The 23257-nt window shown below is 55.4% G+C and overlaps 1 protein-coding gene across 4 annotated transcripts in view; it reads left to right on the forward strand.

Moving 5' to 3' along the window:
* The first annotated feature begins 309 nt into the window (after positions 1-309).
* Positions 310-23257, forward strand: part of PLXNA1 (plexin A1) — a 115570-nt gene continuing 92622 nt past the window's right edge. For 2 of the 4 annotated variants that reach the window (XM_088061634.1, XM_005522067.3), the window contains exons 1-3: positions 310-425; positions 13995-15341; positions 21432-21614. In XM_088061634.1, coding sequence (XP_087917760.1) covers positions 14139-15341; positions 21432-21614 — 1386 coding nt within the window. In that variant the 5' untranslated portion in view covers positions 310-425; positions 13995-14138. Of the gene's footprint in view, positions 479-13994; positions 15342-21431; positions 21615-23257 lie in introns of all 4 variants that reach the window. The other 2 variants (XM_088061633.1, XM_014251664.2) reach the window with 2 other exon arrangements.

The raw sequence follows: 23257 nt of genomic DNA on the forward strand, positions 1-23257 counted from the left end.
GGGCGGTAGGGGGCGGGGCGGTCCCGCCCTCCTGCCCCGCCCCCTTTCCCCACCTCGGGCGCCCCCTGGAGGCGGAATGCGCGGGCGCGCCCCCGCCTCCCCTCCCTTCCCTCGCGCGGCCGGTGCGGGGCGTGCGCGCGGCCGCGGCGGGGGCGCGCGCGGCGGGCGGCGTTCCGTCGGGGTCCCGCGCCCCGTCCCATTCATGCGGGGCAGCGGCGGCGGCGAGAGCGAGGCGGAGCCCCGGGCGGCGGCGGCGGCGGGGGGAGGCGGGCGCGGAGGAGGAGGAGGAGGAGGAGGAGGAGGAGGAGGGGACGGAGGAGAAGGAGGCGGTGGCGGCGGAGACGGCGGCGGCGGCGGCCCGGCGGGCGGCTTGGTGTGGAATGCAATTATGGCTGGCACGGCGGAGGCGAGCGGGGACCGGAGCCGTGAGTAACCCGGCTGCAACTTTCGGGCGCGGCGCGATGTGCCCGATCGGTCGGTTCGTTAAAAATAATGCGGATTCGGCTTTATTGCTCCCCTAAAAAATTTGGCTTTATTGCCACCGCAGCGACGGCGCGGAGCTGGCCCGGGCAGGGCACGGCGGCCCCGTCGGGGGGGGCGGAGGGGCCGCGGCGGCCGGGCAGGGCTGGGCCGGGCAGGGCCGGGGCCGCGCTGCTGCCGCCGGGACAGCCCGCATTGCGCCCCGGGAGCCGCCTCCCGCGGGGGGACAAAACCGCGCCGGCACCGAGCCCCTTTCTTTATCCGCCGCACGCCCCGCGTGGGTCTCGTAGCGGTGTGTGCCGGGGACCGGGCAGGTGCGGGCTGGACGGGCTGAGGGCCGCCTCCCCGCTCGGAGCTGCTCGGGCCAGCGGTGCCTCCCTGCCCGGTGTAGCGGCGGGGCTTGGCCGCCTCCCTCCTCCCCTCGCTCCCCGCTGCACCCTCCCGCCCGGCTCTCGGCGGCGTTCGCTGCCCCAGCCCCGCCGCCCCGCTGCCCACCCGGCTCCGTCTCTGCTGGGGACGTGAGCCGGGCTCAGCCTTTCCCCTGCTCGCCGCTTTGGATCACGCATCTGCCCTGCCCTGCATCCCCGCTGTCATCCCCTCATCGTGCTGCCCCACATCCTCGCTGTCATCCCTGTGTCCGCACTGCCCCGTATCCCCGCTGCCATCCCCGCATTGTGCTATCCCATATCCATTCACGCGTTCTCGCTGCTTTACATCCCCGCATCCCGCCGGGGCGCGGTGAGCGGCATCCGGGCTGGGCTCGTCCCGAAGCCCACAGCGCCGCCGCGCTCCCCGTTCCCCAGCCGCCGACGGGGAGGTGCCGTGGGCGCCCTGCGGGATGGGATAGGATAGGGTGGGATGGCTGCCGTCGCCCTCGTTATGATGGTTACTATTGTGATCGCTCTGTAGTTTGGCAGCGCAGCGCTGGGCACCTCCGAGCGAGGCGTGGGAGGCTGCGGTACCTGTGTGCGGGGCTGCGCCGGTGCGCGCCTCCCGCCGCCCGTATGAACGTGGAAGGTGGCGAATAAAGCCGGCTGCGCGCTCGGTGTCCCTTAGCCCCTTCCCATTCCTGCCCAGCGAGCACACACGGCAGCTCCGGCGTGTGATCGGGGAGGGATTTGCAAAATCTCTATGGCATGCCGAAATAAATCCCGGAATCCCGCAATCGCCTTCTCCTCCCTTGTCTTCCTTGCGGGAAAATTCTTCCTTCTGCCTCTGGCCGAGCGCCGGGGTAGGGGGAGCCAGGGGAGGGGGGCTGGTGTGTAAACAGGGCTTAACATGAAGGTCACTGGTTAAAGAGGAGACGGATGGGAGAGAAAAGACAGGCATTAACCTCACTTGTTAGCTCCCCCCTGGCTCCTGCTTGGGGAGGACAAAACAAAAGCAGAACCTGCTAACGGGGGGGATGAATATTCATGATCCTTCTCGTATGCTCCGGGACACGGAGGGGAGAAAAGTTGGGCAGATGAGCCGCCTCCCGAAGCTGCTTTTCCTCCAGCTTGCGAGAAAATCCTTTTTTGCTGAGCGAGAGCTGTGCCGGTGGGATTTACCAGCCTTTTGCTGGATTTATTTTTTAAATTTTTTATTTTTTATTTTCTTTTGTGTGCGGCTGCAAGAATTACAAAAAAAAGAAAAAAAAAAGAGGAGCTGAGGCTATTGACTACATCAAAGGTTATCCATTTGAAAACACCATTTTCCTCTGAACAGCGGCTAATTGCTTCCTGAACAATCCCAGGGTCTACCCATTTACTCAGTGGGTAAAATGAGTGACTCGATGTCTGTCTCTCAAGACACTGGTGACCGAACAGGGCGGAAAGGTGGAGAAGCCAAGGAAAAGCGGTGGGGCAGATGCCTCTGGGAGGATGCATGGATAATTTCTTAAGTGGCTGCAAGGAGGGAAGGTTTTTTTTCTTCTTCCCGCTCGCCGCCCAGTGATCTGCTGGTTCCAGTGGATGCCGGTGCCGGCAGCGGCGTGGCGACACGGGGCTATAAGAAAGGCTGGTAAGGAAGTTTGGATTCAAAATGCCCGATCATTCGTGTAATCGGGTGCTCCCCATCCGCCTGTGGCTTTGGCTGCCGGCTCCGCTCCTCCGAGAGAGGCAAGCCTGGATGCGCTCGCTGCTCTCCAGGGGCTGCGGGGAGCAAGCGCCGGGGGCCGGCTGGCTCCTGCTCCGGTGGGTGGCTGGGCTTTATGCAGCTGCTCCCCCGAAGATTAAAGTTTTGGCGACGTTGCTTTTGTTAGCGTGGTGATAGCGGCGTCTCGGGGAGTTTTCCCCTCTTGGCTTATTTTTTTTAATAGAAGCATCGGATTTGGAGCAGAGCGCAGGCATCCGCCTTCGTGCACGCTCGGGCTGTGCACGGAGCTGCGGAGCAGAGCCCTTGTGCTCCGTCACACAAAGCCCTTTCCCCGATCGAGGCAGTGCCCTGCGAGAGACAATCAAACTCCGAAGTCCGCTGGAGACGGGGCCGAGGGCCGTGTCGGCGGCTCCCGGGGAGTGTGTTTCAGCGGGGCTTTGCGCAGCCGAAATGGAAAAGGGTAATAAAGCGGCGCTGCTGCATGCTGGCAGGGCTGCCTCCCCTCCTCCACGGCGGCAGCCAGAGCTGGCCCCTGCCCTGCTCCCCGCATGCGAGTGTCACGCCAGGCCGGCTAGTTCCGCGGCTTCGCCGCGTTTGACTTCTGCTGAACAAAGCGAAGGCGCTGGCCCTGGGATCGGACTTAATGAAGGGAGCTCGGATGTGTTTATTCTCTAGGCTGAGTGTGGGTCAGGGCCTTTGCTGCTGCCAGCCTTGCTCCTGTCTGCAGCGCTCACTGCTGCGGGAGCCGGACCCGGCCCTGAGCTGGCAATTTCCGAGCAGCAGAGATTGGTGCTGACGGCACCGGCTCCCTGCAAACCGGGGCGAGCAGTACCTGGATCGGCCTTCTGCCGAGTCCCACTGGGCTTTGTTGGAAGTGCCTTTCTGTGTAAGGTGTTCTGGTGCCTTGGTGGTTTGTGTCTTCAGCGAGGAGTCAGTCATGGTTTTTGGCACCTCTGGCTCAATGGAAGGGGAACCTTGAAAGAGCCAGGACAGCAGAGGTGCTGCTGTGTCTCTGTGCAGCGACAGGAGGGTGGGCATGGGTCACTGCAATGCCCATAATACCATCCTCACTGCCTGCAAGCTTGAATTTTTCATTGATCTGAACTGGTGGAATGTATGTATTGAGAACTTAGGTTTTTGCTGTCTCTGATCCATGGATGTCTTCTTCAAGTTTGTGTGCTATGTGGAAGAAACTGGTGAGTAGAGGGTTCCTGGCCAGAGTTTGGCCAGTGAATGGCTTGGTGGTATACCATGTGTGTAGAGGAAGGCCCAAAGTCTGTGAATTATGAGTGATCTGGAGCTTGATTCAGCATGGACCATGACTCCTTACCTTTCCTGAGTTTGGATCGGGGCCCCTTTTGGGTGCCATGGCTTCATGCAAAATGAAGTGTTTGCCACCATCCACTGGTGAGGTGGCTGGTTTGGCTTTAGACTGGAAACAGCCAGCTTCCATGCAGTGCTATGAGGAACATCCCACTACAGAAATGTTGTACTTAGTGAGATCATGTGTGCTCTGACCCACAGCTTCATCCATGCCCCTCTTAGTCCTCCCCAGGGTGCAGCATGGAAGCCGTGTAGATACCCCAACATGGTCTGCCTGCTATGCTCAAAGTCACATTTGAGCAAACATCTTGTGCATCATGGTTGAGAAAAGCTGCAGACAATAAGTAAGTTTTGATGGTTTCACTGCCAGGCATGGGCAGTCCTGGCCCTTTTGCCCTGCACTTGGCATGTGGTGTAGCCAAACCCACGCCTTCCCATGGATTTGTCAGAGCGTGGCCAGACACAGGAAGGTGTCCTTGTTTGCCTTGCTTCCCTGAGCACTCTGCGGCTGCCTCCAGCCCTTGTTCTGGGTGGAAGCCACCATTTAAAAACCTGAATGAAAAACATTTCAAAGTTTATTTTCCCTTTAGCCAAGGCTTGGCACGCCTCCTCTTTGTTGCTGGTGTGCTGAGATGTTTGAGCCTGGAAAAAAGCTCCACATCTAGATCATCAGGCTTACACTCCATGAACACTTTTGCTTCTTTCTCCTCTGAAGTTGCCTTGTGTGGTGCAAGGTGGACTATTTTGGGTGATTATTCTGTCCCAATGGTCTCTTGGTGTAATGAGGGCCAAATCCACCCCTGCCCTGTTGGCTGCTGTGTGCTGGTCTGTGCCCGGGGCCAGAGACCCTCGTGAGCTGCCTGAAGCACAGAGGGGATTTTTTGTTGCTGGGGTCAACTCAGGGCCTGGTGCGAGCCAGGGTGCGATATCCTCTTTGCTCCTTGAGCTGAGATTGTGAGGGATTTTGCTAGAGAAAGTGCCCGAGGTGAGAACATGCCAGGGGTGCCAGGGACAGGCTGCATGGCTCTGGGGGATGTGCTGTGCAAGGACCATCTCTTCCTCATCTCTCCTCCTCAGTGGCAGCCTGCAGATCAGCCCCGGGGCTCGCTGCCCACCTACCCATCCTGAGCATCCCGCAATCTGCCAGCCAAATTGGCACAGAGACCCGGGAGCGCTGGTAATCCAATTTGGGCAGTTTAACTGCACTTTGCTCTCCGTGCTGCTGGCCGGAGCTTGGGAGCTTTAATCCGGCTAATGACCCCAGCTTGAGTAACCACAACCATTTGCTTGATTCAGTTTTCCTTTCTGCCGGCGATGGTGAACGGGCTGAGGCTGTTTCCAAGTCCTGGCCGTGGTATCGGGAACGGTTTCCAGGTATAGGTATGTGTAGGGACTGGAGGGTGAGGGCAGCGTGGAGGGACACTGTAGTCCCTGCTTTCGCTTTGGGAGATTTCTCCTTCCTTCTTCCCGTTTTTCATCTTCTCTCCCTCTTTTTCTGGTAAAGATAAGCCCTTCTTCCGGAGTTATTTTGCAATAGTATTATTTTCAGAAAGGCAAAGCCAAGAAAAATAAAAGCCTCTCTCTTCCTTGGGTTGCCTACTGTTTAATGTACAAAATACAGGGGTGGCAATTGCATTAAAACATGTATAATTATACTGGAGGGAGGAAAAAAAATCTTGCTAATTGCACATGTGTTTTGAACTGATGAGTGATTCTTCATGTTTTCTTGGGAGTTTGGAGGAGCAGAGATGCAATCTGGCATGTGAGGGGTTGGGAGTGGGGACGGTTTCCCAAAATTATTGGGAAGCTTGGATGCTCTGAGCACCTCTGGGGTAGTGTCAGTGTCCTGATCCTTTGCAGATACACATCTGATGCTACCCCCGTCCAGGCAAGTCTTGGTGTCATTGTAGGAGTCCTGTGAGTCCCTTTGCTTTACGTGTTCAGTCAAACAACTGTTTGTGTGTCAAAATATTCAGGCTGTCTCACAGAAGTAAATTCCTGGCAAGAGAAGAGGCAGATTCCTGTACGAGGGGGAGAAATTTCCTGTGTACGTAGCCCCGCATCCAAGGGCTGCTCCTCCACTTCACCACGGCGCTGGCATGAGCGGGTGTTGCTGGGGGGCAGGGGGGGAAGGAAGGATGGTCACATTCATTTCAAGTGGCACAATGTGAAATCCACATTTTCTTCTGCGAATGCCGACCCCGTCAGGGCTGCCGATAAGATCACAGGTAATTATAATGGCAGTAAGTTGTTTGCTTTGTGCATGTGGGCTTTGTGTACGGGCGGTTGCTTCGCTCTTCCTGTGCAGACTGTTAGTTTCAACAGGGGAAGAGGAAAACCCAAAAATATTTTAGGAGGAGTTTAAAAATAATCTTGGAGCTTGGCTGGTGGGGCAGGATGTTTCGCAGGATCGTGTTCCCTTCTGGTCCGTGTCCAGCTTTGTGGCCCTCGGAAGGCTTTGCTGGAAAGTGTTGTGTCCTGTATTGTCATTTTGGCCAGCCTGAGGGCTTGCTGTTGGGCCCTGGAGCTGGAGTGAGATGGGAGCCTGCCCTGGGATTTGACTTTTGCTCTGGGTAGATCTGGCTGCCCTGCAGCAAAGCAGTGTCGGGGCCGGGGTGTAGACCCAGCTTACAGCTGCCACGGCCTCTGTAAAACATTTATATCTGTTCCCCAGTGTCGCATTCCCTCCACCCCCATCTGCTTCTCCATGGTTTTTATTCCTACAAGTGTTGGCATGCTGGCAGGGTCCCTGCCTGTCCGCTGCTGCTTATCTCCATGTCCGGCTCCTGGATGGCTGCTTCCTTTCTGGAGTCAAGGGGGGACCAGAATCGGCCCGATGAGCCCTGCTGAAGTCAAGAACCTGTTTTTCAGGCTGATGTCATCGGGAAGAAATGGGGGAGGAGAAAGGCAGGAAGGCAGCCCTGTTTCCGAAGGAGAGCCGCTGCCGATCCCCATGACGCTGACAGCAGCCCCGGCTTCCACGGCTCCCTCTGTTATTCCTTATCAGCACGGCCGAGGTGCCCGTGGGGCTGCTGGCACATGTGGAGAGGTCCTGCATGGCCTCATGCCTGCGTGGGAGAGAGCTGGGAGGGAGGGATGTGACGATGCCAGGGGAGCGTGTCCGCTCCCAACAGAGCAGGATCTCTTGGCCCACTGGCTGTGCCTCCTGTGGCTCCCTGGCCCTCCGTGGGCGTGATGGCACTTGCTGCAGCTGCCATCCAGCCACCTTCATTAGCAGAAAGTGGGTTTTTGGCAGAGGTGCTTGGACAGACCTCCCAGCACAGGCGAGCAGCCGCCTCTTCTCGGTGTTGCACTGAAGGAGCCGATCCGTTGTGCTGCTGCCTGTTGGAATCTCAGCTCCTCATGCATGGCGTCAGGCCATAGTATGACACAAGGTGACACCTGTGTCCAGCATGGCTTGGGGCTGCAGCTGGGATCTGCAGGAAGAGGAGAAGCCTTGCTCTGCTCTTCCTCCCAGCCAGCAGCTCTTGGGCACACTTTGACGTGTGCTCTGCCCAGGTCTGGTGGGTGAGACCCCTGTGCTGTGTGAATTTGGGTGGGGTGTGCTGTGTTGGCACTGCCCATAGGAAAGCAGAGCATGGGCACAGCCACTGCTGTGGCACCTCCCTGTTAATATCAGATACTCTTTGCCCATGGTGCTGTGGATGAAGCCTCTTTTGGACTCTCAGAAGAGTTTCCCCTATGGTGGTATTGCTGTGGGGGGAACTTTTGGGCTTTTCCTCTTCCTGTCTCTGCCTGTCCCATTGCCAGGTGAGGCTCTGCCATCTCTGGATGTCTCACTTCTCCTGGGTCAGCTTCACCTTGGGCAAATAGAGCATGGGGCTGTGCTGAGCTGGGAACTCTGCAGGGGAAGCAGAGCCAGGACCTGAGCCATTTCCAGCTGTGGTTCTTGGGGCAGCATAACTGAAACAGTAGAGGGGGAAGGATGGGAGGTTGATAGGGGAAGGAAAAGCACACATGGCTTGAGAAAGGTCGTTTGGAGAAGTTTTGTGGTTGTTTTAATCAGAACTAATGTGATGGCAGTCGTGCTTGGCTCGCCACAGGACAGCACAAGTGCTGGTGTCAGCAAGGGGCCAGGCGGAAGCATGGGAATTTCAGTTTAGCTGGGATTAAACCAACCCCAGAATGACCTCCCTTTGCTGGAGTAGAGAGGATCCAGCAACCAGGAATCCTGCTGTGGCAGTGCTTCATTGCAAAGAGGGAGCTCTCCAGATTCCCTCTGGGATTTGGGGGAAGCACTTGTGACAGAGAGGTGAAAATGCAGGTTGGAGGGCTGGGCTGGAAGAGGGGCATTGATCTGGGGAGGGTAAAATCATGGCTTGTGTTTGTGGCTTCTCTGGCCCAGTGAGGGATGTGGAGCAGCAGGCTGGGGAGGGAGGAGTGATACACTGTGCTCCAGGGAATGAGATGAGACAAAGGAAGGATGCTGATGGCCAGGGGATCTCTCGTTGGACTTCTCTGCTGTTGAGAGACCTTGCTGGTGGATGTCCTTATGGGTCTCTGTGGGTCCAGCTGGACCAAGGTGACCTCTGCCAGCAGGGCTGGTTTTTGGGACATTTATGTGGGGCCTGTGGACTGGTGGGTTGTGAGAATCAGTCTGGGAGTGTGTGGGCCAAAGCCAAAGGGGGAGGTGGCCTTCAGGGAATTTGGTCTGTACTTCTTTGCTCTTAAGATGGGGACAAGATGTTATTAATTGGTCCTGATTGAGGTGACAAAATTCATGTTGGTCTGCTGTTTGAGTTGACCTGGGTGTTGATAGTAGGAAGCCACAGTCCTATGGCTGGTGTCCTGGTGCCTTGGACTGGGGTCTGTGGATGATGAGAGGCACAGAGAGATTTGAGGTGTTGTGCTCTGTGTATGCTGATGAACAAACTTCCTGAAGTAGGATGGGAATCAGCCAGCTGTGTCCTGTGTGGGTGATTACCCACAGGCTGTGCACTGGTCTCCATTCCAGGCATCAGTCAATCCAGGTCTGTGTACTCCTCTCTTGGCTGCAGGGAGTACAGGGGAAGGTGGGCCACACTTTCCTCCTGGGAGATCCAGATGCAGCATGTGGGCAGTAAGCAGAAAGCCCCTTGGCAGCCCTTGTAGGGTCCTGTATGAACTGTGATACCCAGGTGAGTTGTGGGAATAAGGCAGGGGATAGCCAAGCCACTGACTCTCACTTCTGGTGTAGCTGGGCAGAACTGGGAAATGTGTGAAGTCTCAGCCCATGCCTGGTTTCCTGGCAGGATCTGCTGAGGATGTCCTCGTGTACCTCATTGCTTTGGGACATTGTGGTTGCAGGGAGCCTGGGTTTCCATATCGGAAATGCTTGTGAGCCCTTTTTGGAGGGGCTCTCTGCAGGGCAGCCTGCAGTCTCTTGGTGGTGAGCGCATGAAGTGGCTCCAGAGCTGTTCTGAAGTTCAAGCTGTTCTTGGCGTGACATGACTTCTTGCAGAGGACCAGAGAAGGGGAATTGCGCACTTGAGAAATGCTATTTAATTTCCTCACTGCTTGTTCTTTTATGCTCCTTTTTGCTGAGGGTCAAGCTTCATGAGCCCTTGGGCATTAGATGGCTGCTTCTCCTTGTCATGTTTCTCAGGACAAAAGAGGCTGAATTCTTTGCCCAGAAAATCCTTGCAGGTCATGAGTGGAGGCTGGGGTGGATGACAGGATGGGGTCCTCAGCCCTTCCTGGGAGACATGGCAGGAGCTTGGGAGGAAGCTGAAGATGCTGAAGATATTCTTGATTGGGTGATAGTAATGGAAATTGGGGCATTGGGGCAGCTTCAGAGACTGCCATTGATTTCATCAGGGTGTGGCTTGAGCCAGGATAAGGTTTTTAATGATTTAACTCACTGGCTAGGGAGGGACCCCAGGCAAATACTTTTCAATGACTGTATGCAATGAAGGAAGGAGTTAAAGTTTAGCCCCGTTGCAGCAATTGCATATGTAGTGCAGCTCAAATTTGTACCACCACCAGGCTTTCCTCATTGTTGCAAGGCTTTTCCCAGGCAGATGAACCTAAAAATACACCAGCTGTATGGTGAGGCTGCCTCTCCTGTGGCCTGAAGGCTTTTCTCTCCCCTGGATAATCTCCCCTCTCTCCCCTTTGCTAATTACTCGCAGCTTGTAGCTGGTTTCTTCTTCACTGTTTCTTATTGCTGAGAGCAGCAAGTGACGTGGAGGGATTGCAGGTAAAGGCCCTTTAGATGCCATTTCCCCTTTTGTGGGTCGGTTATTTGGGGGTTTTCAATCCCATGCCTTCTCTCCTTCAACCTCCCTTGCAGAAGTGCAAGGCTATAAAAGCTCTTGGGGTGTTTTGCTAGGAGTGAACCTGCTGGGGTCCTGTTGATGGAAGAGCAGGGATGGCAGGCGGGTCTGTGAGTGCCAGATGTGCACCTCTGTGCTTGTCTGCATGTTTTAAACTCTGCCTGCGGGTGTTCCCATGAGGGCTGCTGCTTTGTAGGCTAGTGCTGACTCTTGGACTTGCTGCCTGGATGAGTGGAGAGCCGGTCCTTAACATTCTGTCCAGTCTTTGCCTTTTAAGGTTAGTTTTTCCATCCCAGTACTCCTGCTTTGTGCTATCAAAAGTGATGATTGTTTTCCCAAAGTGTGATCTCCCATCCCAAACACAGGTTTTTGGGCATTTTGCAGGACCAGAGAGCTCTCAGCCTTGGGGGATGAGTGCTGCTGCCGCTTGCCACCTCTCCGGCAGCCAGGAAGTGGGGCACTGGTGTCTCTGGGGCATGTTCCTAGCTTGTTGCTGAAAGGCTCATTGGCAGCTGGGATGTGTGAGTGCTGAGGTGGGTAGCCCCCATCCAAGTCTTGCAGTGGCTGCAGCCATCTCAGTGTGGCCACTTTGAGGTGAAACTGTGAGCAAATGTCCTTTCCAATGGGAGATGAAGGGAACTGGGGTGGATTTGGCTCTTGTGCTGGCTTTGCTTCTGACAGTGGGTTCCCTTATATAAATATATGTGTGTGTGTGTGTGTTTGTGTGTGTGTGTAAATCAAAACACAAGCCTGTGGTGCCGTCTGGCTTGTGGTGTGGCCCTGCTGTGGGGTGAGCCCTGGGGAAGTTCAGTGCTGCAGATGCTCTGTGCTGCATCACTTGCTGCCCAGCAGCACAGCCGGGTGTATTTGTGCTCCTACTCTCCCAGCTGGGATGCATACAACCAGGCTGGGGTGAATTATTTTATTGCTGCCTGTTTTACAGGGCAGGGCTCGGCTCCAGGGTATCTGCTCAGGGTTTTCTATGCCTTTGGACTGCACTGGACGTGTTTGTGGTGCAGGACTTGCTTCCTGGTGGTGGCAGTCATATGGTGGCCCTGCACTGGGTCCCCCCATGGTGAGGTGCCGCTTGAATGCAGCCCCAGGTGGTTTGGGTACCCTGTGGTTTAAAGAGTGTGCCAGTGGAGGAGTTGCCCTGCCTTAGCTGCACTGTGACCTCTCCATGAGACTTGGAGGCTGTGTGACAGCAGGGAAATGCCCTTTGGCTGCTGCTCCCATGGGCAGGGAGCAGGGGCTGTGCTGGCACCCCTGCTCCAGGGTAGGGCTGCCTGCACCGTGGTGGGCTTGAGCCCTGCTTTACTTCAATCCAAAGTTCAGGAACCCATACCACTGAATCCTGAAGAAAGCAGACAAACTAACTATTTGTGCTGTTTTATTTTTATTAATCCTTGCTGATGGTTTTAAGCAGGACTGGACAAAACCACCACTGGTGTCAGGTCACTAGGACGAGATGTTGCTGCTGTAGTATATTTAGGAGCAGAAATCTCAGAGGAGCTTTGCAGAGTGTCATCTCTCAGCTTGCCCCAGCTCTGCCTCACTTTGCTCTCGTTCCAACTTCTGATTTGCAGTTCCCTACGTTAATTTGGGAATCTCCTGTTGGGCTTTCTAGCCCTGGTTTGTGGCAGCAGCTCGACCTCTAGTTCTCTCACCCACTTCCTGAAATAGAAGCAGTGAATCATAGAAATGCACCAAGAAAGCAAGTTCCCTGTCGTGCTGTCTCATCCTGGCAGGAGATGCTCCGGGTGGCATCCCCAGGCTGCACCAATCTCCCACTGTCATCTTCCCCATCTTCCCCATTCCTTCTCTCCTTGGCACATAACTGACACATGAATTTGGTGTTGGTGCTAGTCTCCTTGCCAGACAGCCGCTGTGCTGCTCCTGAGGGGCTCAGCTGCATGGGCACAGTGGCTTGGTGACAGCTGTGACGATTTCTTGGGGTGGGAAACCACTCTCTGGTTTCCTTCAGGAAACCCCAATGCCTGCAGCCACTGGGCTGTGGCTTTCTGGGCTAACCAGTGGGTTTGTGCTGACAGTGTCAGTCAGTCCCATGTCAGTGTGGTTTGGGGCTAATAAGCTCTGATCTGGGGTGCTTGTTGTTATTATCTTACCAACAAGCTCAGAAAAATGAAGATTCTGGGCAGTGTGAGTGTCTTCTGGGAGTGCCCTTGCCCTGACAGTTTTGTGACTACCTACTCTTTGCTGGGAGGCTCCCAGTGTTGAAAAAGGTGGTAGGAATGGGTGGTTAGGACCATGGGGATGATTTCCAGGATGGTGCTTTGATTATCTCCACACCCATGGAGTTTTGTGGCTCCTGGATTTGGTCTCAGTGCTGCTCATGTGCCATTGTCCAAATGTCTCTTGGGACTGTTGCCTTGGAGGTGGATGTGTTGGGAAGTTGAAGAGAGCAGGGTGAGGGGCATTGAGGGCAGAGGCAGATCTGCAGAGAGGGTTTAGAAGTGATGCAGAAGTTTTGCCCAATGTATCTGGGGCTCAGGGGAGCTGGCAGGGGTGGCCAGGGCTGGGCTTGTCCTGAAAAAGGAGAGGGGGCTCTTGTGTGTGTTGGGAGTTGGAGAAGGGGAAAAACAGTTTCTCCCTTTCCTTGGATCTCTCCCAGTCTGGCTCTGTGGCTTGGGAGGGGAGCAGCAGAAGTGAAGGATGCTGTAATGGAATGTTGGGGTTGCTGTATAGCTCACTGCTGGCTCGGTGGTGATGCAGCCCCCCAGGGTTTGCATGTGGCCTAGCTGGTGGGTCCCACAGCCCTGCCAAGAGCAGGATGCTGAGGCTGGGGCCATGTTCAGCCCTGCACAGTCCTGCTGATATGGCAACTGGCTGCCCTCTGACACCCTGCCTAGCTAGGGCTGGGATCTGGCAGAGCTGCCAGTCACCGCGGGCCATATTTCCTACTTGTGCCACTCCCTGCTGGGGATCCTCTTGAAGGCTATCCTGGGCTGAGTCAGAGATGGATGATAAGGAGAGGAAGGAGAGAGAGGCTCTCCTCCTCCACTCCCTTTTGGAGCAGCTTGTTTGCATTGGCTGGGAAACGGAGCTGGTGCCTCAGTCATGTACCTTGGTCCCAGTTGGGGTGGATGAATTGTAATGGTAGGATGGGCTGTGTGCTGGCAGGGGGCTTTGCACAGACCCAGGTTAGTCTAGGGGTGCTTGTGCCTGTGTGGGGAGGGTGGATGGAGAAGGCAGGGATGGGGTGTAATGGAGGGGCTGCTGAACTGATGCAAAGAGCAGAGGTCTGTGTTGTTTCCTGTGGCCATCTCCTCACTGCTGCTGGGGTGCAAAGGTCACTCTGGTGTGGGGTATTTGGCTGCTTTGATGCTCCATGTTGGTGAGCCCCAGCTGTGGCACAGCAGTGAGCAGAGCATTCCATCCCCCCTGCGTGTGCCCCCTTGTCCCTCTCAAACCAACTGCCTCATGTCTGGTCCTGTGTTTTCTAATGCATAGTGATGCCATAAGGACAGGCTTGTCCCTGCCATGCCCCTCAATGTGTGTGCTCCCTCCAACCCCTCTTGTCTGTGTCCCTCCTGGCAGGCAGGTGGCAGGATGGTGAGCAACATGCCAGGGCTCTTGGCTCTCTCTTTTAAAAGGTGCTTTTGAGATCCTTCTCTGTGTAGGGGCTAGGGCTGTGCTTGCTGCTAACTGGGATTTTGCATCCATTCCCAGCACTGCCATGGAGTGGGATTGGGGTGGCAGGTCAGGGTCTCTTCTACCTGCTAGGAAAATGTGAAGCAGCAGTCTTCTGGGTGGGGTGGAACATGATTGAGACAGCAGGAAAGCCTCCTAACCCCACTTTTCTTGTCTTTCTCCCTCTAGGGTTGACTGGACTGGCCGTGCCCACGATGCCCTGACTGCTGAGTGCAGCGGAAGCAGAGGAGATTGTATCCCGTTAGCTCCTCCTCCCTCCCCCATCCCTTTAGTTTGGGTTTGTTTCTATTTATTTTGTGGCTGGGTTTGGGCATGGCCTTGGCTGGATGTGAGGCTGCTGCAATGTGGCTCCTTTGGCTCAAGCACCACTTGTCCATCCACATTTGGACCTTGCTGCTCTTGGGGAGCACCTGGCTACCGCTGGCGGAAGGCAGCCCCAAATCTCCCTTTAGGACTTTCCTGGTTACAGACTGGAGCTTGACACACTTGGTGGTCCACAACAAAACTGGGGAGGTCTACGTGGGGGCTGTCAATCGGATCTACAAGCTCTCCAATAACCTCACACTCCTGCGGACCCACGTGACGGGGCCCGTGGAGGACAATGAGAAGTGTTACCCTCCGCCCAGTGTCCAGTCCTGCCCACACGGGCTGGTTACCACCAACAACGTGAACAAACTGCTGCTGGTGGACTACTCGGGGAATCGGCTGATTGCCTGCGGCAGTGCCTCCCAGGGGATTTGCCAGTTCCTGCGGCTGGACGACCTCTTCAAGTTGGGTGAGCCCCACCACCGCAAGGAGCACTACCTCTCCAGTGTCAACGAGTCGGGCACCATGTCTGGTGTCATCATCGAGGTGCTGAACGGGCAGAACAAGCTCTTCATTGGGACGCCCATTGATGGGAAGTCAGAGTACTTCCCCACTCTTTCCAGCCGCAAGCTGATGGCCAACGAGGAGAACGCGGAGATGTTTGGCTTTGTCTACCAGGATGAGTTTGTCTCCTCACAGCTCAAAATCCCCTCGGATACACTCTCCAAGTTCCCCACCTTTGACATCTACTACATTTACAGCTTCAGCAGTGAGCAGTTTGTTTACTACCTGACCCTGCAGCTGGACACCCAGCTGACCTCTCCCGACTCCACTGGGGAGCAGTTTTTCACCTCCAAGATCGTCCGCCTCTGTGTGGATGACCCCAAGTTCTACTCCTATGTGGAATTCCCCATTGGCTGCGTGCAGGACGGCATCGAGTACCGCCTGATCCAGGACGCCTACCTGACCAAGCCTGGCCAGGCTTTGGCCAAGTACCTGGGCATCTCAGAGCAGGAGGATATCCTCTTCACCATCTTCTCCCAGGGCCAGAAAAATAGGGTTAAGCCTCCCAAGGAGTCTGTGCTCTGCCTCTTCACGTTGAAGAAGATCAAGGATAAGATCAAGGAGCGCATCCAGTCATGCTACAGAGGGGAAGGGAAGCTCTCACTGCCCTGGCTCTTGAATAAGGAGCTGGGCTGCATCAACTCGGTGAGTTCCCACCTGTCTTTACTCAAGCCAGACTGTTTCTGGTTTCTGGTGGTGGTCTCTGGCTGGACCTTTCCCAGTGATTTGACCTGAGCTGTGTTTTCACTGTGGATTTGGGCAGTGTCAGTGGGTTGGGCTGGGAGGGTGGTATGCTCAGGCCTCAGGGCATCTGCTGCGGCTCTGCTGTAGAATCCCTTGCAGATGGCATGTGTGGGGTTTGTGGGTGTTATGTCACCTGGGGCTTGGCAGTGGCCATATAGAAGGTGTTGGAAGGAGCAGGATGTGCAGGACAGAGAGCACAGACCTGATGGAGGGAGGTGGGGAGACTGGTGGCCCCAGCAGAAGTTGGTCAGATGTTCAGCATGGAGGGACCACATCCTCTCCATGGGGTGCTGGGAGGGCACAGGGCGTTGTCAGTGAGGTGGCTTTTGGGAGTGATCAGTGCAAACTGTCATTCACAGATGCAGGAGGTAAGTGCTACTATCCTGGAACAGTCATTCCCAACTGAGGGAGCATTCCCCTCTGTCCCCAGAGAGGTGTTTTACCACCTGGTTCTCACCTGGCTGCCTCTGCTCCCTGCTGGTGTCTTGGCTGCTCAGCGTGGGACCTCTGAGTGGTGGTGGGCAGGGGACCTCCCAGCTTGGCTCTTGGGGTTTATTTTCTCATTGAACTGTTACTGTTACTGCATTCTTTTCTGGGCAGTGTTACAAACCGCCAGTAGTTGCTGGAGGCTACAACTCCAGGTGATGGAGAGGTCATAGGCTGGGTAGGCCCCCAAGTAGGGTCAGATATGGGGCTGAGGCCCGCTTGGGCTGCTGGTGTGCGGGTTTGGGAGGGTCTGGTGGAGGTCCTGACCCACCTGCTATCACCCCACCTCCCCCATGTCCGGCTTGTTGGTGTTCAGCACCCATAGCAAGCCCCTTGCTCTGCTCAAGCAGGGCTTTGGGTGCAGGCAGGTAGGCAGGGGGGTCCCTGTGGAGCAGCCCTGCCTTCTCTCCCAGCGTCCTCGCCGCTGCTCTGAAGGAGACAGCTAACAGCTGCCTGACAAAGTAAAGGGTTTGCTGTCAAGAGTGCTGGGCTCGCAAATCAGATTTTGGCTTTGAACTAATTCAATTTTGCTGGAAAATGATGAAATCGTTACACGGCTGCCTGTTGGGTCGCGCAGCTGCTGGCTCTGGTGGTGGAGCTGCTCACTGCTGCCTCCCGCGCTCCCGGCTCACCTCTCCCAGTGCCCCACTAACGCCGTGGGTTTGGGGAGGGTGTTCTGCCTCCCTGCACTCTAGGGATGGTTTTAAACTCTGGTGGTCCTGGGATTGCTACCTGGTGTCCAGCCCCTGGGAGTAAGTGGATCTCAAGGTACTCTTTGGGTCCTGCAGGTATGGCTCTTGTGGGGTGGATGGATGTGTGCCATGATGGGGAGGCTCCTGCTTTTGTAGAGATTGGGCTGGGGAGTGACACCCTCTCCCAGGTGAAAATGGTGTTTTCTGTCCCAGTCCTTCTCCAGCTGCCAGGCAGTGTGGGGAAAGTGCCTGGATCATACGTCAAGCCCTCAGGTACTTGCTGTGCTGAGCACAGGCCAAACCAGACCACTGGAAGTATGTACCCTCTTTCTGGCAGGAATTTCTGTGCCCCTAATAAAGTAAAGCCATCTCCAGGGTGGGTGTTGGCAGTGATGGATCTCTCAATGTGAGGACTGGCCAGAAAATAAAGGACATGCTGCTTTTTTTAATTTTTAAGGAGGCAAAATGTAATCGCTCAAGTCAGTAGTTGCTTGGGATTTAGACCCCATCCATATGGGAATGTGCAAGGAGCTCTCTTGCTCTGCTCCTTCATGGCAGTAAGGAGCTGAGGCTGGTCCATGCTGGAGGAGGCTTTGTCAGCACTGCACTCCCAAGCAGTGCAGGGCCAGTGGATATTCATCCCCAGAGCTGCAGCGTAACTCTGGTTCTCCAAAGCTGGTGCTGGAGCTGGGAGGAGAGGCTACCAGGCTTGGCAGATAGCTCAGGAGATGTTAGTGATTCCTCTCCAGTGCTGGTGAGTGGAGTCAATTCCTGTTTCCCACTTCTCTCTCCCTCCTGGGATCCAGTCATAAGTGGGAAGGTGAAGGGAGCTGGCTCTGCAGAGAGACTTCTCACACTGGTGCACTCAGACCTGAGCATGGGCTTCCAAACGCAGCAGAGGCACTTTGTGGAAGCACCCAAGCTATTTCCCTGTGCCAGGCCCAGTGCTTAAATCACCCCTGAACCTCTCCAGAGGCTTTGCTGCTCCTGGTGTTTCACTGAGAGGGGTTTGGTGTTGCGTGGCCAGGCTCTTTTCTTCCCCTGTGCAGGGCTGGGAGGTCTTTGTGCCTGTGGCCAGATGTGCTCAGCACATCTGCCCAGTGCTCCTGTTCCCAAGCTGGGGGGAACAAGCACTGGTGTAGCATGGCTGGGAAAGGGCACTGGGCTGGAGCTGGAGTGCAGATGTTGCAGCAGGGAGTTATTTAGAGTTTCTGGAGCCCTTGACTCCTGGGCTGGGCAGAGCCAGTGCCTGGAGCCAGCAGGATGTGGCTGCTACCCCTGGGCTACCCCAGGGAGAAATTGAGTTTTGACTCCTCAGTAAGTCTTGCTGCCCAGGCTGCTGGCCAAGAACAATGGCTGGTGACAAACTGGCTGAAAGTGGACCAGGATAAGCCAAATCCTTTCCGGGGCAGCCAGAGAAATGCAGGTGGTAACAAACTGTACCACACTCGGATTATTCCTGAGCAGCGATTAATGCACAAAAAGCCTGGCATCCCAGCCTGGCACTTAGTACCAGCCTCCTGTAACCTTCTCCCTGGCTCTTTGCATCCCTCCACATCCTCCATCACAGCCCCTGGAAGTGCACAGGGGATGGGGTGAGCCTATAATGGTGTTAACTGGAGAATTACTGGCTAATTAATAATGCTGAGTGATGCGAGCCTTGTCGTGCTGTCTGCTCCCTCATTGCTTTCGTAAGTGGGCTTGAAGGGAGGCAATGAGACAAGGCATATCAGGAGACACCCGCTCCTGCTTGGTGCTGTGGGCTGCCTTCCCCCTCCTTCAAATCCCTTTCCCCAGGAAATCCAAATTTCCTGACCCTGTTTTGGAGAGGAAAAAGTAGTGCTGTGACAGAGAAAACTGCTGTGCTGTACTGTGCAGCAGCCTTGGGGTGTCCGAGCCAGGGGCAACAGAGAGGGGTGCCAAAGAAAAGCATGGAAATGAAAACAAAAGACAAAAATAATTAAAAAAAACCCCAACCCCTCCCCAGAAGAAACACCACACCCCGCCCTTGCAATAGGCTGAAGGCTGTGGTCCCTGCAGAAACCCATGCAAATGCAGGAGTGGGTAGATCCCAACGCCTCCTGCAGATTCCAGTGTCTCTTGCAGATTCCAGTGTCTCCTGCAGATCCCAGCATCCGCAGGCTGAAACGCTGCAAGGTCAGTGGCCCTCGCATGCCGTGGTGTGAGTTGGTCCCTGCCAGCACTGGCTGGGGGACAGCTGTCCCCCTGTCCCCCTGTCCTTCCTGCCCTCCGTCCCTCTGCCCTGCCTCTCGCTGCAGCCAGAGATGTCGGTGGGTTCCATAACCCTGGCACTGCTGCCCTTGGCCCGACCTCTCTGTGCCGCCTGCGCTTCCCCTACGAGGCAGTTTGCTGTTAATGAGCTAATTGTCGGCGTAATTATTTATCGAGGTGGTGTCGGCATGGCGGCGGCGGGAGTTCCTCGGTCCCAGAGCGCAGCTGTATTTGTCATTTCCCAGAGAGTATGTTGAGACAAAGCAGAGAGCAGTAAACACCATAAACATCTCTCCTTTTGCATATTCAGCAGCCACGGGGTTGGGGAAGCAGCAGATTAAGCTCAGAGAGAGCAGAACCTGCAGCCAGGGGTGCCAGGGCTTGAATACCTTTGTGGCATTGCCCTGAACCATTCTGCTGCTGCAGATGGCTGGGTGGAAGGTGCTGGGGTTTATTTGGGCTGTGAGGGACAGAATCTCTCCCCCAGCAAAGCACCTGAGAAATCCCAGATACTTGGGTGGGAGCTGTGTTGTGGCTGAAGCATCACTCGCTGTGAATCGCTCTCACTCTGTGATTAGGAAGATAATTTTCTAGGATCTGCTGTTTTAAAATTCCTAGTCTTGTAATGCATAGGAGGATGCTGTGTGTGTGTTGGCCAAGTGATAGAGGAGGGCAAGGCTGGTATTCAGTGGATGAGTGGAGAGGTTGTGATTTCCCTTCCCTCTTTTTCTTCTGGCTGCAGAGATGCGTGGTGCTTCTGTTCCTGTTTTGGGGATCCCCGCATCTTTCAGGACTGGCTGTAGGAGTTCCCCTAGTTCAGGGAAGGATGAGCAACAGTCAGGCGGGGAAGGGAGTTGATCTTTCTACATTAACTCAACACCCAAAAACAGAAGTTAGAGTAACTGAGGGAGCAGCATCTCCAGACTGCCTGGTGGGCTGAGTGTGACTGGTCCTTCACTTTTGGAAGGCTGGCACAGCACTGGGTTCCTGCTGCAGCAGGGAGTGAGACCACTGGCCTTGGAGCTTGAATAGTGGCATGGTGAAGAGGGTGAGCAGCCTTGCCATGGCTGTGGGAGGCTGGTGCCATTGTAGCTGCAAGTATATTGTGCTGGAGCACGGAAAAGTACTGTGTTTTCTCCCCTCCACATGGGTAACTGTTGGTGGGAGCCAGTCTGGGCTGATCCTCGCTTCCCAGGCAGTGATGAGTGGGAATTACAGAGCTCTGTAGTGCCCTTGCATACGTGGAGCTTGGCATTTTCCCATATGCTCTGTACACATGCAATACGGATTTAAAACCCCTTGGGGACTGGCATGCATTTGGAGCCTGCTGCTTGCCAAAAAGCTCTCCCCCTTTAAATTCAAAATTATATAAGGAACCTTGTGAAGCAGAAGAATCCCGTGACTGGAGCAGGCTGTCTCCCTGTCAGCTGTGCCTGCCTTGCCACTTTACCCTCCTGTACCCAGGCTCACTGCCACCCTTGGGGATTTGGCAAAACCCTTCAGTGCTACCATGTGAGGCTGTTGCCTTGTGTGGGAACACTGGGAGCCCCATGTGCCCCCCAGGCCAGACCACTGTGGCCAAGGGTCTGTTGTTCTGCTCAGCAGGTCAGGGTGAGGATGCTCGAGGTGGGGGTGAATGCTGTGGATCTGGTCCTGGTCCCACTCCCCTGCCTGGATCTCAGCTTTCACAGGGGGCATCCCTTCGCCTTTGCCTTGCCCATCATTAGACTGTCCTGATGGAGGTCCCTGCTGTCATGGTTGTAAGAGTGGATAGAGACCAGTGCAGCCCTCCTTCTGCCTTTCCTTGAGCAGAGGGAAAGCTTGCAAAAGCTTCTCCCAGATCTGTGGGCTCCTGCTGAACTGAGGAGGCAGCTGGCTGAGCCAGGCACCTTGTCTGGGGTAAGGCAGCACGGAAGGAATGTGGGGATTTCCCGAAGACGTTCCTGCGGGAGGAGGAACAGGGCTGGCAGGTGGGTAGTGTGCTTGCTGGAGGCTTTGCTGTGTGAAGTGAGGTTCTTCCAGGAGCCCTGACTTGTTTGCCTTGGCATGGCCTTGTCTGGGAAGTGTTTTGTCTTTGGGGGAAGGCTGGGTTGCAGGATTCAGCCCCTCCTGCCTCATTGCATCGCTGCCAAGCTGGTTTTTTTTTAAGCTAGTGCTTAGGGATGAGGAGGAGAGGGATGTGTGTGTGCTGGGGAGCTTGTGCTGGCATCCCATGTGTCTGAGATGGCATTGGCAGGGATTGAGGGGGGAGCAGGGGTGTTCCAGTGGCTCCTGCTGTAAGTGCTGTAGGATTCAGGGGACAGAGAGCCATGGGCTTGGTCTGCAAAGCCTGTTCAAATGCAGAGAGGGCCTACATGCAGTGGATCTGTCCCAAGTGCCTTACATCAGTGTGTAGGGAATGCTAGGGAAATATCAACTCATGCCTTCCCTTGGCTGGTGAGGTGGGAAGGCTGCAGGAGGAGGCTGCCAAAGGTGCTGTAGCTGTGGGATGAAGGTGGGAGATGACTTACTGCCATCTGTTAGGTCCAGCATGTTGAGGCATTGGCAAAAAGCTCATCTCTCCTCTGCTTTCTTCCAACAGCCGCTGCAGATCGACGACAATTTCTGTGGCCAGGATTTTAACCAGCCGCTGGGTGGGACTGTCACCATCGAGGGGACCCCACTCTTTGTGGACAAGGAGGATGGGATGACCTCGGTGGCTGCCTATGACTACAGAGGACAAACTGTCGTCTTTGCTGGCACACGAAGTGGGAAGATCAAAAAGGTAGGAAAGCCCTCAGTGATGATGATGGGGAGGGATGGCTGCTAGCCTTGCTGGCCCTTTGTGGGGTGCAGGTTGGGCTGGGCCTCTATAATAGAGTGACTTGATGTGTTTAGGGTATTGTGTCAAGGGCCAGTGGAGGGGTAATTTCCCCTTGCTTCTCTCTGCCAACCAAATTTACAAAACCCCTGCCTTTTGCAAGGGTTATGACATAAGGAAGTTGAGTCCTTGCTGATGGCTGATGAGAGCCCATCCCATCATGTCCTGGGGGCAGGTGGGCTTGCCCTGGGGCTGCCATGAGGCAGGCTCTGTCCATCTGGCCTTGTCATTGACCTGGGCAGGCTGGCCAGAGGTGGGTGCTGATGGCTTCAGCCTGGCGAGGGGGAGACTTCACTTCCTGTACCCCAGCACGGCACAAAAGGCTGCTTGTTGGTGGCAATTAGCAAATAGCTCCATGCGTGCCTTTCTCTGCCTGCATCTCCACAGGGCACGGATTTCCTGTTATCATAACATCATGCCTATAATTACAGCTGTACATGCCCTGTGTAAACATAGCTTCCATTAACACATCCTCAGCCAGGGAAAGGCTGCATGAAGGTCCTGGTAAAGTCCCTGCTATGGACCAGAGCTTGGCTGGGGGGTTTGGCCCATCTCTCTGTGACTTACAAGATGCTGTTTTGGGCACAGCATTCTGCATTTTTGCTACATCTCCTGGTCTGTGCTGGCCAGGGTGCCCTGCACAGGGCAGGAATCTGGAGCAGGGTGCCATTGTGTAGTCCCCATATGTCCTACTCACTCTGCCCCTCCTCCCCCAGGACTCCTGACAGCTTTGCCTGTGCCCTTGCCTATTAGCAGTGTTTCTGGGGCAGCACATGTTGGGGTGGGGGGCAGGGTGGAGGGGTCCTCTCTAGCCCCACATCTTCTATTTGTCTTTCTGCAGTCCTTGGAGGGGTGCACAGCGGCCGCAGGGCTGTCGGGATGGAGGCAGCTCATCCTCCCTTCTGAATCGATGAGGGATCCAGAGGGACTGGTGTCAGGTTGCTGCCTGCTTCTCCTGCCGCTGGGCTCCAGATGGGAGCTTTTAGATGGGGATGGGAAGGGAGGAGCACGTGGGAGGAGAGTTCAAAAAGGCACAACGACACTCTAGTTCCTCAGTTACCTAGAGGGGCTGATGGTTGGTTTTTAGATGGCAAATTGGATTTTTATTCTAACTGCTTTTTTCAGTTTTTCCCCGGTATTCTGCACCTTCAGAACCATTTGGAAGGGGTCAGCTAGTGTGTGTGCCTGATTGGTGTGTGGGCTGCAGGACTGCAGCCAGAACTTGATGCCCAGGTATGGCTTGAGCGTGCTCCTTCCCTGCAGGGCTTTCTCAAGCTTTGTTTTTCCTGGTTTTAAACTTGGTGCCCCAAAGAGCTGGTGGGGCTCTCTGGCTGCGCAGGGCATGAGGACATGGAACTGATGAGACTCAAGAGATGGGTCTCAATGCTGGAATGCTGTGTAGGTTTTATAGGAGTATCTTACCTGGAGCCCCCAGATCCCCTGGTGTTGCAGAGCTCTCTAATGGCAGCATGGGAGCACTTTGCAGGCTCCAAGTCCTGCGCCACGGGGTCCTCTCCTTGTCCCTGCGGTGACCTTGAGGTGGGCAG

Source organism: Pseudopodoces humilis, chromosome 13 (genome assembly GCF_049639895.1).
Source record: "Pseudopodoces humilis isolate 2021_Gansu_Grassland_sample_001 chromosome 13, ASM4963989v1, whole genome shotgun sequence".
Classification (NCBI taxonomy): Eukaryota; Metazoa; Chordata; class Aves; order Passeriformes; family Paridae; genus Pseudopodoces; species Pseudopodoces humilis.